Below are 18,945 nucleotides of genomic sequence, written 5' to 3' on the forward strand. Positions count from 1 at the left end.
ATTTCCCTGCTATTTCCATTGGGCATTAGTCCAGCATTATTAAGTCTTAATATCAACCAGTCACAACATGTCAACATGTGGCCCAACAGTGTGAAAACAATATTCCCCAGTCTGACTGAGGTAGTCCAAATATAGACCTGCACCTGTGTGTTGATTAGATGTCTTGGCGTGTTAGGTGTGTTCAGCCCCTGGGTTACTGTCCTCCATCATGTCATCAACAAGACCTGCCACTGAAGGAGTAAGCTCTTTGTAATCAACTCTACCGGGATCAGATTTAAGAAGTGAACAAAGCCTCCCAGCTCTTGCTATCTTCTCCTCTTCTCCTTGTCTTTCTATCTCTCTCTGATTTTCCAGCTCAGTCTGCCAACATCTCACTCTCCTTTGGGTGTGGTGGCATAGAAGCTTCTGCATATTTAAAAAATCTGTTTTTTTTCTGTGGAAATTGCTTAAAAACACAAAAACAATGAAGCTTACAAATGAGTTATGTCTTAAAAAGTTTTAAAATGTTTTCCAACCTATGGCCCCACTGACTTATGCATGCATTGTAATAATTTAATTGGACCAACAGTTTACATTATGTCAATACAATGCAGGAGTTAAGATGAGTCATATGTTTCCCCTTCACTGTCATAAAAAATGAACATGAGCCACCAGAACACACCACAAAGCCACCATGGCCAGGATTTAAGAGGGTTAAAACAAAATCCCAGTAAAGTGTCTTTCTGGTTTCATTCTACTGTAGTGTATAGTAGCAGATGGCAGGGAGGCTGAGATGTAACAAGGAGATTTGAAGGCTCTGTACACCTCTTGAGGCTTCTGTTAAAGCCCGGTAAAGAAGAGGAAGGTGGGAGGGGTGGGTTGAATCGGTGGGGTGAAGTTCGAGTAAAGTATCCTGGATGATAATGATCCCCTCTGAGGTGAGAGAGGAGGGGTGGGTGAGGTAATACATCAAAGATTAAGACATGAGGAAGAGCAGCGGTCCTGATGAAAGATGGGAGGGAGAGAATTACACCTGCATCCGGGGAGGAAACAGTAGTGACAGAGACTGAATGAAGGGAGGGAATCTGTCTTAGGCTGTTACCACACATCCAGAAAGTTAAATTCCCAAACAAACCATTGTGTGGAGACTGTCTTCAACAACAACAAAATAAATAACCTATGTATACTTTTCCTCACAAGTGACCTCTCGAGCCTGTGCAAACAGTGATGTTCAGTCTAAGTTAAAAAACATAAATAAAAAGATGGAATTAGTGTGATGTTCTAATGGTGCTGCAAAACATTGGTTTCTTTCAACCATGGCCACACAGGGGACGGCTGTGGCTCAGGAGGTAGAGTGTAGTGGCTTGTCGTGTAAAGCGGTCATTGGTTGAAACACTAGAAGCTACAAGAAAATCACTATGAGATAACATTTCCGCTGTAACTAAGTATTTTTAGTTGCCCAAACCTTAAGGAATAATCAACCACCAGTGAAATCCTGCCTGTCAGTTTGTTTGTTCCAGTTTATCAAATGTAGCAGCCACTTTGACATGTGACTAACCATCATTTAGAGACCTATTCAACTCTAAATGTCAACGTGAAAGCGTGGCTTGTAGAAATTGGTTTGGCAGGTTTCCAAAACCTCACCACAGTTGCCACCAGAGTTGTTGGGATTTGTTTTTGGTACAGTGTGGACAGGCATATCCTATAAAGACAGACAAAACTTCAATAAAAAAAAAAAGGAAAAAAAAAAAAGAAGTCATGTACAGCTCCAAGACAGCTGGGCAAGCTCCATCTACTGATAACAAACTAAGGTTGGGGTTTGAAAGCATTTTATTTAATCTGAGTCCATTATCAAATGTACTTACCAAATCTGAGTCCTTTTGACCCCCTTATCAAATCTCATTAAGTTTATCTTTCATCATTTGCAAGTAGCTAAATTTATGAGTAACTACAATCCAAAGGTTCAGTTTGGATCTTTAATCACCTGATGTCCGGCAAGAAGCCAGAAATGCTACAGTTTTTAGCAGTAGCTATGAAATTAATCAGCATGAATTAAGATAATTCATTTTCAAAATCTGTAACTTCAACCTAAAAACAAGATGAGCAGGTGATTGTTGATTTAATAATTATTGTTCTGACACACTGAAATAACAACCATAACATTCTGATCTTTACGCCTGACATTTACTTACCTCATAACTACTTGATCCAAATACTAGGAGTCCTGATTCAGAACTATGAGGTTGATGAGCTCAGAATTTTGATTTGATCTGTATATGCAGTTTAACTAGGACTCACTGTATTTTTTGTAACATGATCAGCTAAATCATTTGTCTATAAACACACAGTTCAATGGCTGTCACAGGGTGATGACACCAGGTGATGTGTCTCTTCACTCACAAACAGTCTTTGGCAGAGTAGTCAGTCACATGAAGACAACACATTAACCAACAGACTACAGTTTCAGTGGAGCTGTTATAGAATTAACATTAACAATTATTGAATTAACATTATTAGCTACAGCTCTTCAGCACCAGCTGTAAAGAGAACGGTTTATGTTACCAAGATGTTTTGAACATTGGTCATTGCCAGTAAAAAATGAGGAGGGTGAAAGGGTAAGATAAGAGATTTGTTACTCACTGAATCTGGGTATTTTGCCGACCAGGATCCGGATCCAGAAATGGAACCATCTTGTTTTCACAACCACTGTTTCCAAGGTCAAGAATGAACTTTGAGCCTCAATTTGGCATTTTTCTACCCCCAGATTTTTTATAGATTCACATATCTTCAGTAGGACTGAAAGTTTTATCCCAGGCTCTGGAATATTAGCAGAACTCGTGTCTCTGTGATTGGGCTCTGTTGTGAGTTTTTTTTTTCTTTTTTTTGCATTTGTATCATCCTAGAGTGTGTGTGACTCTGCAGCCCTACTGCCCACATATCCATTTCAGATGCAGTCAGGTGTTGCAGCAGTGACACCTCTAGTTGCTCTTAAAGATTGCAATCAGTGACCTCTGATTTGGGTAACCCAGTTGTCACACTGTGCTGTCTTGATGTATTGTGAGCCATGGCAGTCCCCAGACCCCTGGAGACTGAGACAGAAAAGCTGGAAGAGGTGGTGGGGCAGGCTCGGGTGGGGCAAAGATGGGAAAGTTTCAGCAGATTTGTGTCCAGCTATTCCACTGAGCCACTTTTTTCTTTGTATAAATAAAACAGTAGCGCTTTTAAAGGGGCAGATGGAGGAGGCGGGGGATGGTGGGTTCACTCACGGTTATGGCCTCAGAGAACAGTGGATAGGATGGAGATGGCTTGCTTTTTTATCACTCAGTTTACTGTGTTTTCTAGGAAGGATTAGTGTGTATTTTCAGCTCTGGACTAGTGCAGTAAAATAACATAAGCAGAAATGTGCATGTTGCAGTTTTGGTTAGTTTTCTGGGCATTTTCTTGAGTCACAAAGTAACTTGTGATTCTCATGAGTGCCAGCTGGATTTGCCATAATTGTTTATGCAGGAGTGGTTTCTGTGTCGCTTGGCTCAGTACGCATCAGTGGCTGTAGATTCGTAGTGCACCGTGGTTTTCTCCTCAGGTGCTTAGAAAGCAGGATTTATCACTACAATATTCAAAAAAAATTTCTACATGCTGATGCCATCTCTATTCCATTACTCACATATCTGAAAAAGCTCTGTATAACAGCAAATACAAACATTGCTGTTAGCCTCCATGCTTCATATAGCTTGCTCATCACTATCACAGAGTGTACCAGCATTTCCTTTCGGATTGGTACTGTCGTACCTAGGAGAATGCAATTATGTTCTGGTTTACATGCATGCATGAGTTTTGTTGTTCCTCTTCTGGAAAGATTTGTCAGGTTAATTTAAGTAGCTCATGGTCAGAGTGGTGGACTTTGTCTCAGGATGGGAGAGTAATCACTCTGTCACCAGTGACAAGAACAAATGACCATGCAGCAGTGAACATAAACACGATTAATATAAAATATATTCTTTGTCTTTGTGATTTTGCACAGCACAACATTCATATCCACTTTTTTTATACAATCCACATTCGTTTGTGTTCAAGTTACATTTAAGAATTTTATTTTTTGTAAAATATGCTATTTGTTGTTGTATGAGCATACAGTGTTCTGCTATTTTGTATAATGATGCTGTTTCAAAGTATTATATATGCTGCTGTATGCGACACATCGTATATAGTGGTGTGACATCTGTGTGAAAATTGTATGCAAGATGAATTACACCAACAAAATATGTTTGCATACATAACAAGTCAAAATACCCGATTTTAAGCCATATACATTAGGGATGTTCATTGTGAATTTTTTTTCTGACTGATGCTAACCTCTGACTTATGCTAGTTAAATGACCATTAACCAACAAATTAAAATGTTCTATTTAGAATGGACGAGTGTCTTTAACCCGTTGAAAAATACCAATACACTGGTCTTAAAGTGAATCAGGATGACCTTGCGTGTCTAAACAGAGTCAGACAGACAAGTGAGAGAAGCCCCTCCCGGTAGATCACCACACAAGGTGATGGTCCTTTTAACTTCATTGTTGCTGAAGAAGCAGTGTCCTACTTATCCAAGAACACTTGAAAAGCTCTACGTTATAAATTCATGAGGTCATTATAAAAATCAGCTGTGGATGTGTTTTTAAAAAAAAAAAAAAAAAAAAAAAAAGAAAAGCTAAGGCAGAATCACGCCTTGACTGGTGCAGAGAAATGCGCTTCTGGTGTGAACAGCCAGACAACTGCTCGATCAGCACGGAGTTGGACTGGCATTAAACCTCAAAATAGAAATAGTAACATGTCGACATGCTGTAGGGTTAGACTGGTGCAGACTGGTGGAGGAGAAAACCTGCCCAGATGGTACTGATGTCCCAGGATATTTTAACAGTTTAATTCATAGTAATAATTGATTAATTGATTAATCAAAATTCTCATTATTGGCTGACGGTTAAACGGTTGATTATGAAACACTAGTATACATATTTTCATTATAAATAAGAGCAAGACTTACAGGTAGGACTGTCAATTGGAATAAGTGGTAAGGGTCTAAATTTCTGTAGTTAAGGAATTATGTTTTATGCTTTTATATGACTTACATGCAGACAGTAAAGCATTCATAGTAATCTTATATTGGCCCTAAAGTGATTAAATGTTTTCTTGCAGTTAAAGCTTTTCCACATCATGCTGTTGGTGGATAGGCAGCATTGCCCAAGTGATTCACAGACCGTTCAGCTGTGTTCTCCATTGGCACTGCCACGGGAAATTTAAACAAAGGAAAAGTGTCATGAATGTACCTGCTGAATTTTGAATTGCTTGAATATCTTAACTTTTCGCATTGACCTTGATAGAGTCTTCTTTGTGCCATGATTATTCTTAAAAAAGGTGTTTGGTCTCTGTCCTCTACAAGTGGGCCCTGGCTCTTACTGTTGTACTACAGCAGTGTCAAAGTCCAGCTTCGGGCTCCTTTCTGGGATTTAATTAACTGAAGGGGCAAGTCTTTTGTGCATTTTAAAGCAGAATGAAATACTTGTAAAAACTCACCAGACCACTGTATAGTCATTCTCGCTATAATAACATTGAACCTTTATCTTGACACCGATTTTATCTTTTCAGGTTTGAGGTTAAATTAAGTTCATTTTTATGCATATTTCTTCAGAGTATTTAGTTTTCAGCGTGTTGATAGAATTAACAAATTACCAGCTGAGTGACATGATGTCAGAAACGGGTATTTAATCTCAGACTTAATCAACACATTTGTCTACACCAGCAGTGTAGAAAAAACAGCATGTCAGGCTCTGTTTGTGATTAGAGCATATTTAGTCTATTTGTCTGACAGAAAATGTACTTGGAAATGTGAATTGGACAGTTTCATTGACTTAAAACTTGTATTTTGTTCCATCTGATTCAAGTGAAATGCATTCGAAAACTGTCTGTAAGAACCAAATTTCCACCAAATATCAGCAGCTCATTTCAGTCGAAGTCCCACCTGTTTTTGCTTCCTCCCACCTACTCACTGTGAAACAAAGATACAAAACAAATGGGCAAAATGAAGTTAAGAAAATACTATATTGTTCTAGAGTCACTTGCATCAGTTTTGGTCTGGGAAATAGACTTCTTCATGTATTCATCCGATGTTAGTGGCACTGAAAAGACTTTACTGCTGATTTAGCACTTCTGTAACACGGTCGGACTGACGATAGACAGTGCAAAAATGATCAAAACCGGTGTGGCAGAACCAGAGAGATTATCTTTTTTGTTTCATACATTCTTGTTCCTTGTTCAAACCTGGTGCTTAAATTACCCACAATGCAGCCTGATCACTGATGACTCTGTCAGAGATTTGGGTGCAGTAGCTCCGCGCTGCTAGGCTCAAGCAAAGATGAGGAGTGGGCTACAGAAATCTGGTAAACTCATTGCTCCACACCAAAAGATGTTTATCTTTTTTAGACTTATTTAACTTAATTTTCATCCTTCAGCTCTTACCAATGTTGCCCCATCATTTTTTTTTTTACATATGCAGTATACTTTGCAAGACCTGTAAATGGACATTGGTGTCTAAAAATCAGTGGAGTTCTCCTTTAAGATAAACTTCTGGTCTTCCTTTTAAAAGACCTTTCCTCAGTTCTTTTATTTATTAAGCAGAAGCCTCTAAACAGCTCATTCAGTATACTTCTATCAATGAATACCTATTTCTTTTAACAAAAGGCTGAAAAACACAGTAAAGTCAGACTTCATTCAAACTTAATTGTAGCAGTAATTAAGTATACAGTATACAATTAAAAGGGAGTTTAACAATGGCTCTAGCTGTAAAACTCTTCGACTCTCGGCTTGGCAATTTAATGATAAATCTCTGCACTCACAGGAGAGCAGCCTCCTGTGTTGCTCTTTTTGACAAATGGTTTTAATCAAATAAATCATTTGCCCCAATCAGTATAGAGCATATGAGTCCTCTTACTCTGACATGTATTTCCATCCATGTGGAGACTTGACCTCCACATTATATGAATAGTTCAAGGTAGTTAATAAGAGGCAGTGGCTTGTCATGGATGAACCTGGCCAGCAAGTTGTGCATATGTGGAGCCTATGTGATGAGAAACATTCCTCACAAGCAGGGTCATTGAGCAGTCAAAAGCAAACAGTAAAGCAAATTGTGACAAGTCTGTGCCCGTCATGTACCATTTCCAACCAGTGATGAAAATTAACACTACCTCTCAACAATCTACAATTACGTTTTGTCTAAAAGCTATTTCTTTTTTAATCTCACAAAACAGTGAAAAGGACGGTGACATATTGAGAGTAAAAGTTCAGGTGAGTAAATGAAAAACTTTCATATCCTGACTCCACCAAGTAATTCAGTCATATCAGGAGCTTTCTGCAGAACCTTTTGGCCCAGGTAAATGTCATGTGCTCCATCCACAAATAATGTTGACAAAAGTATTATTATGCAAGAGCACTCTAGTGGGAGTCTCACACTTGATGGTGCTATTACTAAAACTGTTAGCTCTCCTTGAACAGTGTTTACTTCGCTTGTAATTAGATGTTGTAAACAAGGACTGTGTTGTCATTAGTATGTGTTATAAATGAGCAGACTTGTGATGACTCTGAAAGGAAAATTTTAAGATTACACAGGGGAAAAAGGAAGATTGGGTCATATTTTGTAATTAAGATGTGGCACTTCCAAACACACAAAGGAGGCTGTCCACGGCTGAATTAAACTCCTATCTGTCCTAGCATGAGGAAAAACACAGTCAAACGTAAAATCAAATTTTGGATAGGTTGTAAGTGCCTGCAGAAGGACTCTTGTCTTGAGCAGCTTGTATGGAGGTCAAAGCATCCATTGTATTGAATGTGTGAAAAAAACACTTGCATGTAAGGTTTTTTCACTCTTGCAAAACTCACATTTTTCCATGAACTGTGTAAAATCCATGTGCCACAAGATGGACTAAGTGTTCTAAATCAGCAGCTTCAGTTGAAACAAGGAACTTGATCTGATATTTATATATGATAAGACACTATTATCAATAATATAATCTTCCAATTGCACCAATCACCAGAACAAATTCCTTGTATGTGGAAACATACTTGGCAATAAAACTGATTCTGATTCTGATTCTGATTCTGATTCTATAATCACACTACACTGTAGTGGAATCACACTCAACAAACAATTCCAGCCTGTATAAAAGGGCTTTCTTTTACATGCTTTCTAATTCCAAAATTTTCTTTTGTTTCTTTTTTGTTGGTTTTATATTTTATTATTATTATTTTTGGCATACTCATCACTGCTTATTCATAAGTACACCTTAATTAAAAAAATAAGATAAATGCCACTTTACTTATGGCATCTGCCTAATTACACTGTATTCAAGTACATATATAGATCAGCCACCTCAAATTAAGCTCTCATAACAGCCCATGTCTGAAGCCTTAATTTCTACCTGACTTTAAGATTAGAGTATATTTACTGGCAGATAACAGGATCCTTATCTGAGTTCTGAAAGATTCAGAAAGATACAGGGTTATATGCAGTCAAAAAAGTAAAGTGTTCATCCTGGTCATAATTGAGTAATGAATCTTAATGTACATTGTATGTTAGGATTTACATTTCTCGCCTGCACGATTCTTGCCAGTGCTGTCAGTCGAGGTGCTGGTGACTCTGGGTGGCAGCAGAGAAGTGGTGCCAATATCTTGTTAAGTAATTTAGCAATTTTATACTTAAGTGATTTTGAGATGAGTTTTGTTAATGTTGGTACCCTGTCATTGTGTTTCCCTGGTTTCTCTGTGCCCACCCGAGAAAGCAGAATATTCTACTGACATCATGACGTTCAAATGTAAGTTTCTCATCTGACCTATTTGAATCAGCAGTGTTTACAGGGCAGTCTTAGTTTTTTTTTTTTTTTTTTTAAAGCGTCAAGGACAGGCGTGTTTTTGCTAGTTGAGTAAATATCCCACCAGTTACACAGAGTGAACAGGCAGGTTGTTTTTTAATGTGTCTCGCTCCACTTGAAAGCAGTTTGGGTGGCTGAGACGCCTGCAGAACTGAAGGCTGCTTTAACAAGACTGAGCATCCTATCAGTAGATCTCAATTCGACTGAATGAATTTGGACTGTAAAGTGCAATAGATTTCTTCTGAGCTGTTATTAGTTCCCTAAAGGACTGTTTTGACTCAGGCATGTTGGCTTAGTTAATATGAGAGAGATTATAGTAGCCATTGTCTCATTAATACTGACACTCCCCTGTGTAGACATGTACCGTTTGGGTACTTAGGGGGTGTGGAGACTGTGTAAGACCATGTGTGTACGTGTGTGTGTGCATAGCAATTTATAAGTGCACAAGTGTGTGTGTGTTTGTATGTGTATGTGTATGTGTATGTGTGCATATGTGCTAGAGCGTGCTCCTTTGACGTCAGTGACCTTCATATCCCCTGGGTATGCCAGCAGCCATTTATCTTTTATTCATTCTGCCATTTGTGACCAAGGCAGCTTCTCTGGCACTGACGCTTGTCAAAACAGACCCTGTCCCATGATATGCAGCATGCTGCAGCCTCAGTAGCCCACATCCAGCAGCTAATGCAGTTTCCAGGCAAAGAATTAAACTTGCTGGTTCCATTCCCAGGAATTCACCAGCCACTCTAACTGTTTTAAGAGCCAAATACAATTTTATAATTCAGTGGATCCAGTTGGTTTGTTATTTGCAGTGGCTGTTAGAAGAGACAAGCTTACCAACCACCACTGTTGTTGTTGTTGTTCACACCCTGCTAGCTGCAGGAAGCTTCAGACTAAGCATGCAGCTCAAACATCTGTCAGCAACTCAGTTTGTCTCTCTCAGACAGGTGTACCTGCAAAAACAAACTGAAGCATTGTTCCAGGGCTCCTTGGTTATGTTTAATTCTCTCCACCTGGCTCTGTGAGCTTTCAATTATTCAGCTCTCTAAGTTGTTATTAGAAAACAAAGCACAGGAAGAGGGGATTTACATTTTGGGTGACTTCTTAAAAGACACTATATAAAGATGGATGAGTAATTAAAGGAAGAGTTAACACCATGAGTCTCCTGAACAGCTTCAAATCTCCAAACTTTACTGCAAGAATAATCAACATTCTATATAGATAGAGAAGATATTCCTTTATTTGGTGTTTTGATGATGGTGGTTGAAATTGTTATGCCTCTGAGTCAGCAAAAGCCAGAGCCGGAGGCATATTGTTTCTAGGTAGTAGATGCAATATCTTAGTAATGCCTTCACAGAAGTTCTTCAAATTTGGCACAAATGTCCACTTGGACTCAAGGATGAACTGATTAAATTTTGGTGGTCAAAGGTGAAGGTTGCGGTGACCTCACAAAATGCAGTTTTGGTCTTGTGAACTCGATATCTCAGTAACACCTTGAGGGAACTTACTCAAATTTTCAAAATATTCATTAGGACTCAAATCTATATTGGTACAGATTTGTTGTACTGTCAAGTGATATCGCCATGACTGCCAATGTTTTTATGCTTACCATATTTCCTTCACTTGAGTGGTTGGCAGAGGCATACAACACTGAGGCAGCAATTCTGGTTGTCTAATACTTTGATCCAAAATTTTCCATAGTTGTCCAATTGAGTGAATGGTGAGCTGTTGAGTGTGAAGGTCAGTGCATGTAATCCACTTCATAACTTCACAAACCATTGAGTTGACCTCTGCTGTATGGACTAGGGATGCACTGATACTAAACTTTTTACCACTCAGTTTTTATTGCTACACTGTGGTGTTCAAACATTTTAATTTCGGGAAAAACAGAGCGCTAGTATAGGAATGATACTTGGTGTTGGCAATAACCTGAGTTCAAGGTATTATCAGTTTTAGGAGAGAAAAATGGGATTGGTGCAACCTTAACATGGAAGAAACATTTGTTGTGTTTCTCCTCTCATTTGTTACATTTTTCCCTTTGTGTTGTCACTCAAAATTATAACAAAAAAGTGCACTAAATCATCTATTATCAGTTTCATTTACAGTCAATTCTCTTGTTTAAACTAATACTTTCTCTATAGATGGAATGATATGATATGAAAATGTCTCATATTTATGGAGTTTGCACAATAACTGTTGCATCTCACACCTTTCTCAGCCACACTACTAAATATTTCAAAGCTAGTAATGAAGTTTATACACCTTGGGACTTTACAAGGTCACTCAGAAATGAGATGAAAATGAAGAGAACTTGATAGCTTCTATGGAAGCCCATTGATTTTCTAAGCAGTGTGCAAGGAGAACTTCTTCCAGCCTCTTATACCCAAGTGATGGTTAGTGTCAGGATTACAATAAGCATCTCATTTAAATGCTCACTGATTGCTCAAGTTGTTTCGCTGAAGGAATACGAGGAGAAATTTGTAAGGCAAAAATGAGATCCTATGCATTTGATAATGACATGTCATTGGTTTCTGGGATCACTCTGACTCTTCTTAACTAGTCAGGTCTCTGCAAGCAACAATTTTACTGAGTGGAGATCTCATTATCGCACTCAGCAAATCATTCTCGCCTGTTCATCCCAAAGAAAGTTCATTTGTCTCACACAAGACCTCAGACAGCAACTATTTTTCCCAAGTAGGTGATCACACTGTACGGTGTGGTAGAGATGTCACCTTCCTCCCCAGAGATTTGAAAAGCTTCCGTTGCACAACAAAGTTTTCCTTGTGGGCTGCTTGACATCAGCTAATATAACTGTTATTAGAGGAGAGACACTTCCAGATCTAACAATGAGAATTTGATATGATATCTGTCAACCTCTAGTTGTACTCATTATTTTCTCTTTGCCTCAACTCGACTCTGCTGAACCTTTCATGTAGTTGACTTCTTTGATCTAGAGCCTTTGATGGCGGATTGTAAATACAACACCATCGTGTTTTCTGTTGCTGTCAGGGTTAGCTCTTGACACCTGTGTGATGGATTTGTGTGTGAGTTTCTTTGTGTTGACGGGACTGCTGCTTTCTTAGTTAGAGGCAGTGAAATGCTGCACGACTGTCACTGTTTGTGCTCCCCTTGGGAAAATAATCCTTTGCATTTGCTATTGTGATGCAGACAATCATAGACATGCTCAGATTTGGGTTTTGCTGAATATAAACTGCAGCTTTTTGTTTAAAAATGTGAGTCTTCAGGGGGATTCTAGTTTCTCACAGGCACTAATTGGCTGAGATTTGAAACCTTGCATTCAGTTTTAGGGATCATATGTTCAGTGCTTTTAATCATGTGCCTTTATCAGCGCCAGGGAATCATTTAGGTATTTAAGAAATATCTCTTTGTAGACCTCTTGTTAACAATTAAATGATATTTTTAACTTTTCAAAAAAAGCAAAAACATGTTCCTTGCAGCTCTTACTGTAGTGATTCTAAATTTCCTCCTTCCGCCTGACCATTCTGCTTTTCCTTTTCCCCCAGATGATAACTGCAGACTGAGCGACTACCGACGGCTCAAAACCAAGATTCTGGATCTCCATGATAAACGATACATGGGATCTCACCTCCACAAGGACAACATGGCTGCCAGGAAGCAACTGGTTGATATGATGTTTAAACGCTTTGATGCTGATAATAATGGTCAAATAGATGCCAGCGAGCTCTCACAGGTAAGGATATTAAATGACATATTCACCATTTTAAAATGTACATACTTCAATCAGTCACTTACTGATATGAAGGTAAACACAAGAACTTAAGCTTGACTCAAGCTAACACTGATCTTATCAGATTTTTTATAATGTATTTATATACAGGAGCAAAAAGCTGCTCACCATTTCACAACAGTGTTTCCCATTTCAAGACACTTCATAGCTCCTCTTAAGTCTATCAAAACTACAGTCATTTTTAAAATCATTTAAAAGAAAAACAAATAATCAAAAGGAGACTACAAGTGAACAAGCAGTCCTTGTGCTCAGGTGTTAAAACTAGCTGCTTTGATGTCTGCCATAATTGCGTCCATTTTACTCTCCTTACCCTTCCCTCTGGTACCTGTGGTTCGTGGCTGTAGGTAAATCTTTTGAAAAGCAATGTGGGTCAAAGGAGCTGTGTGCTCATGGGAGGCTGCAGCCTTTGACCAGCGCTGCCAAGAGGGATAGCTGTAAAAATAGCTTTTTGTGGCTACCACGAGGAAGGAGGATATTCTGTGCATAACAAATAAAGCCTCTCAGCACCTGAGGACTGATTTAACATAGAAAGTATTCAAATTATTTATAAGGTAAGCAACCTGCTGCGGTTTTCAGAACCATGAAACCAGTTGCTGGTCTTAGGTCAGTTTCCTGCTGATCCAATAGAATATACTGTCTGTACAGGGGTCACCTTGGTTAGCATTGCCAGTGCTCTTTATCCCAACGGGGGTGGTCTCATTAGATTAATTTCAATATATTTTTGGTATTTTGAGTTCAAAGCATCTAAATAATTCCTCAAAATAGTGATATTTTTGCCATATTTTGAAATTATTTACATATTTTTACATCTTTTTACATTCACATGGTGCCCTGTGCCAGCATGAGGGAAATCAATGCTTAGTGGGTGAAATGCATAGTCAATAAACCATGTTGTGCTGTGTTTCATGGAATAATATTGTCAGTATGCTCTGAGTCTGAATTTGAATATGCCCTTTCAACCTACTGAATATTACTTTGGATAGATTTTCAAACCTCTCGTGTATTTATTCTGTTCCAGGCCAAGCTTTACCACTCCACCTTTCCTTAGGAAAGGTTTAAATGACAGAAGTCAGTAATAATTAACTTCTCGATGGAGAAGCTCTTTTCAAGTATTCCTCAAGGGCTGCTTTTAGCCTTCCTTTCCTTTTTTCCCTTGATACATATGGGAATGTAGGCAGGTTTCATGTAGTGTCAGCTACATAAATCAAAGTTTCAAAGAAAGGCAGAGAAGCGAGGTTTTCAGGGATAGTTAGAAATTAAAATATCAGTGGATTGCAGGTGGCCCTTATGGGGTTTTCAATTGACACCAAAAGATTTTTTTACATGCCTACATAAATTCATGGCCCTCTGACTTTGTCATGCACATAGCTGTGTGAGAATGGTGGCTTTCTGATTTGAGCTTTTTATGTTAAGCTTCAAAATCAACCTCTTGATTTATTATCAGCAACAGTTTTTTTTGTCACTCTCTCATACTGCAACCCAAACTTCTGATCGTCTGCAGTGACAGGAAACCACAAATCTCATGAACACATCTATAGCCTAAAATTTTGAGAAGATCTTTCTGCTTCTCCATACTATCAACTCAAAGAATGACTGCACAATAAATAATTGCATGATAAATATCAGCATGAAATAGTTTCATCATTCTGATAAATCACTTAATGAAAGACGGTAGTCATGGGTTAACTGTGCCTCAACATAAGGGTGGCTAAACGTAATCCTAAATTGGGTCTTTAATGAGTTTTATGTTGGTGTATTAAATGTCTCTCAGAAAGTAATTTCAGAGTATTTAATAGCTCAGAAGATACAGTTTTTTATTGAGTTTTAAATATCATGCAGAACACGTTTTGGTTCAGATTCACCTAGATTCCATCAGGACAATCTGCTTGTTTTTTTTTAAACTTCAGTTGCTTGAGCTTGACGAGCAGAGTTTTGCTTATTGACAAAAGATGAAAGTGAAAGAAGACAAGACATTTATGCAAACAAAATTTTGTTGTGAACAAGCCCTCTAAAGTGCACTACAAAAGCAAATCACACTCTTATCAGCAGTTGAAAGTACAAAACCATGGCTGCCACCCTCATACCATTAAGTGCCCTTTATAATTGGAGCATTCTCCAAACTCATTTGAAATTCTAGGATGGAAATCCTTCATCCTGGCTTACTTGACTTGCCGAGTGTGCACATGAAGGGGCACAGGGAGCATATGCCGCTGAACAAAGTCTTGTGTGCACTTTTAAAATGTCAAACCAAACTAGTTTTTTCCCATATGCATTGTTCGCATTTATCATTAAACCAAAGACGGATTGCATGAAATTATACAATTTACAAAAAAAAAAAAAAGATATCAGTCGAGAGTACCTTGTTCACCATGTACTCTGCCATGGCCCTTTCTACCTTAGCTGTCATATGAAGCAACTGGTTAGATGCAAACACATCTGCAATTTAGCCGACAAAGATTATTTTTAAAAGGTTTTTTTTAAAGGTTTTTCAACTGAAGAAAGACATGTTTTAATTATAGTTCATATAAAGACATTTCAGGGTTTTCAGGGTCATAGCTTTTGTTCTTTCACAGAGATATACAGAGAGTCTTTTATGCAGTTCTAGATATTGTTCGGAAAAGAAAATTGAAAAATTTCAATTATGAAATAGGTCAAGTGACCTCTACTCACACTTAACAACCTATTGAGGGATAAAATAACTATACTGAATGCGCAAAAATCTTTTGAAATGATGAGGGACAGCAATAAAGATTTTTTCACAGGAGCCACATGCAAGTTTAGCACTAAAGTACACCTTTTAGCCAACAAAGCCAGTGACTTCAACACCACTTAAAAATCTGTCAAAGACCACCTGCATTATTTTCAGTCAGAGCAAGCAGAAAGAAGGCAGAAAGATTACTGAGTTGAGAATGTTTTGTATTTTCTTTTTTTTTCCAGTGTAAAATCTGCATTGCATTTTAAGGTTTGATTTATTTTTTTTGTTTGATTTGTTAGCTCAGTTTTGGTTTGGTTTAGATGTAGATGAACTATGAATTATAAAATACTTACAAGAAAGAAAATAAAAATGATTAATGATGAAAATGAAGAAGAAAATGATTAAAGATGTGAAAGACACAGGCAGCTCTTCTGTTGTGTACTGCACAGTTATTTGTCACTTGTAGTGTTTCTAGGATAGACTGAAGGTATGCCATTACAGGTCACTCTTTTTTGGGAAGGGGAGTGCACTGATCCGATGGACGAGGCATGATGTATAAAGCTGTCCCTTGTGATCAGCATTTTGACTGCTGATCTACTATGATGGATGTTTTACTGCCAATGCCAGGTAGAGAGTGTTGAATAGGATCATGCTTTAGCAGGATGATGATGAAACCTGCACAGCATTTGGGGCCTTTTCACCATCCATTATGACAAAACTTCAGTGAGTCTCAGTCTGTCTGCAATAAGCTGACAAGTAGTATTGTGTGTGTTTCATCTACTTTCACATTCAACACAGGGGTTTTATTGGGCACATAATGTTGACTCATTAGAGATTATATTTACACTGTTTAAAGTAGACAGGTGATGAAGTAAACAAAGTGAGTACATTTAGCCAAGTACCTTGGGATGCTTTATGGGCCAAGATCGTCACATAATTTGTTTGTTTTTTTTTTATTTTTAATTTGACCACAAAATGGCTATTGTATATACTGTTTACAAAAATAAGATCAAAATCAAAAACCCAGTTAAATAAGCTATTATGTTGCTGCAAAGACTGGTGACGTTACACGTGTACTTTTCAACATAAAAGAATTACATTTAATCAATGAGTATACTTATTTTTTCTTTATATTTGATTTTCAGTTCAGAGATTTTTCATACATGTCATTTTTTCTGTTAGTTTAAATAAATTCTTATAGACATATCAAATAGATATTTATATTTTATATATTTAAGTTTTAGCTAAAAAGATGGATATATTGTACTTCTGAAGAGACGCATGTTCTGTCGGTGGGCATGGAGGTGTGCCTTGAAAAATATCACTATGACGGTTTGCCAAGTATGCGTACTGGTTAAGTGTAATTCTTTTATGTTGACTTTTTTTTTTAAGTTTGGAATGTATTAGACAAACAAGATGTGCAGACAAATTTTCTATAAAAAAATGCAAACGTGTCTCCTGGAAATTATGTTTCTATATTATTAGCAAAAGATTATGGTTTGGTTACATGTTAATAAAAAAGCCATTTAACATTTTTTGTCTAAAACCAGATCATGATCTTTCCCTAACCTTGCTGTCAGTGCCTATACACCAACATAAAAAGATAAATAATGCTTTAATTGTTATTTGAAAATATTGTGCTGCGAGATTGGATATTTGGGTGCAAATATGTTGTTAGTGAATCTTTCAATGAATTTGTTCAATATAAGCATTTTTGAAATTTGTCAGGTACATTAATGTACAATTTTTTTAATACAGATTACATGTCTTGAAAAATGTATTTGCTTTTGCAAATCAGTGGTATATTAATGTCAATTTTAGGAGACAGGGTTGATGATAGGATAGGAAAAATTCAGACAAAAAAATACTTTCCGCCTTCTTTAACCAAATATCAATGCATTCTCATTGAAGGTCATCAAGCAAGAAGGCCTGTCCAAGGATTTCTCTGAGTGCACGTTGTTTGACCTTCTGAAGTACAATGATGTCAACGATGATGAGCACCTGACAAAGGATGAGTTTTACACAGCTTTTGGTGAGTACAAAGTTTTATTAACAAAAGATTTTTTTTGTTATAAGAAAAACCTATTCTGAGTTTCGAAATGCAAAAAAGAATGAAAATGGCTGGATGTGAGTACTTTTTTTGTTCAGGGCAGATTCCAATACTGATTATTATTAAAAACTATAAAGAGAAATACAAAATGCTCACGGTTATGTTGTTGTGAATCTCCAGGTGAATGCAAGGTGCTCATGAAGTTGAAATGGTTAATTAAGACAAAGGGAAGCTGCTGGGCTTTCTTCAGGCACACATGCATGGAGCCAAGGATTCGAGCACAACAAGGTCATCTTCAGGGTGTGAGGAACCACGCCCTGAGTATGACCCTGTTGTGCTCTTAACTGGTCAGCAGTCTTTTCCCTTTTTGGGATTTTTTGTTACATCTTACTCACATTATTATTAATCAAGGAGACTGATATCCAATATTTGCAACTGATATGCCAACACAAAACTACCGCTACATACTGACTCTCGCTGTAGCGGCAAGTTCTTTCTAATTCTGTCCCCACCATTTATATCAATGAAGGCAGGCTGTGTACACAGTAACCTTCACTGTTGATAAGCTCTTAATCATGACGTGTAACCAATCAGATAGTGCTGTGGGCAGGACACTGCTTCAGACAAAAAAGTGGTGACTATAGACAGGTGGCTGCATTAAAGGGAAAGTAGCACATTTTTTAATTCATTTATTTTATTGGCTAAAAAAAAAGATTCCAATAATAGAAAAAATTATGAATATTGCCTCCAAAAACCGGCCTTGCTGATAATCGGTCAATCCCTACTTTTAAATAATCCTGTGTGCAGGGGTTCGCATCATCTTAGTGCGTAAACATGAAGAGAAAGGTGTTTACATTATTTTTACCAGTTAATCATGTTCCACGTGGAGAGTAGTGCAATAATCACGATCGACCTGCAACAGAAAAGGAAACTTGAAACCATAGAGACAGGGAAAATCTGTTAGAGCTAACAACCCTGAAAGAAATCTTTTCAAAAGATAATTAACATTTATACTCATGCTTTTCTTCCTGGTAATTTTCTTATAATTACATAAAACATAAGCTGTCTGTCTTTAATGCATAAACCTTATGGGCACCATAAAAGACAAAGGATGATTAATTACATTTTGATTGAGTTTTACTTTGAAATCTGAGAATCTGCTTCTTAACATCTGAACTGTCAGTCTGTATTTCCTTGGAAACATGGGCAATATTTCAAAGTTAAGGTGGTGATAAACTTGGAATAGTGTTTGATATCTCGCCAAAGGTTTACTCTCTTTGAACTCCAAATTGTTGCCAGTTGTATTGTCAGTCTTCAGATGTTTGATCCAGTGGGATAGATGGATGGATAAAGGATTTAAAACCAGAGTTGGTGCCAAAGGAAGCAGGTCACAACTACTGTGAAACAATAGTTCAAACCAAAGCCCCCCCTCATTAGGAAACATAATGATGACAGGTGCTCTGCCATATCTGAGTTGCACCAACAACTGTGAACCAGTTTCCTCCCTTTGTTTCCTCCTCATGCTCTCTTTCATGGTTCTTCGCTG

At 37.7% G+C, this 18,945-nt stretch overlaps 1 protein-coding gene across 7 annotated transcripts in view; it reads left to right on the forward strand.

Annotated features, from left to right (window-relative positions):
- fstl5 (follistatin-like 5) overlaps window positions 1–18,945 on the forward strand; it is a 165,940-nt gene that overhangs the window by 74,935 nt on the left and 72,060 nt on the right. For all 7 annotated transcript variants that reach the window (XM_071506976.1, XM_071506977.1, XM_071506975.1 and 4 more), the window contains 2 exons: window positions 12,410–12,597; window positions 17,261–17,381. In XM_071506976.1, the coding sequence (XP_071363077.1) occupies window positions 12,410–12,597; window positions 17,261–17,381 (309 nt within the window). The remainder of the gene's footprint in view (window positions 1–12,409; window positions 12,598–17,260; window positions 17,382–18,945) is intronic.

Source organism: Trachinotus anak, unplaced genomic scaffold, assembly GCF_046630095.1.
Source record: "Trachinotus anak isolate AG129_WGS33_773 ecotype Australia unplaced genomic scaffold, CSIRO_AGI_Tana_v1 ptg000021l, whole genome shotgun sequence".
Classification (NCBI taxonomy): domain Eukaryota; kingdom Metazoa; phylum Chordata; class Actinopteri; order Carangiformes; family Carangidae; genus Trachinotus; species Trachinotus anak.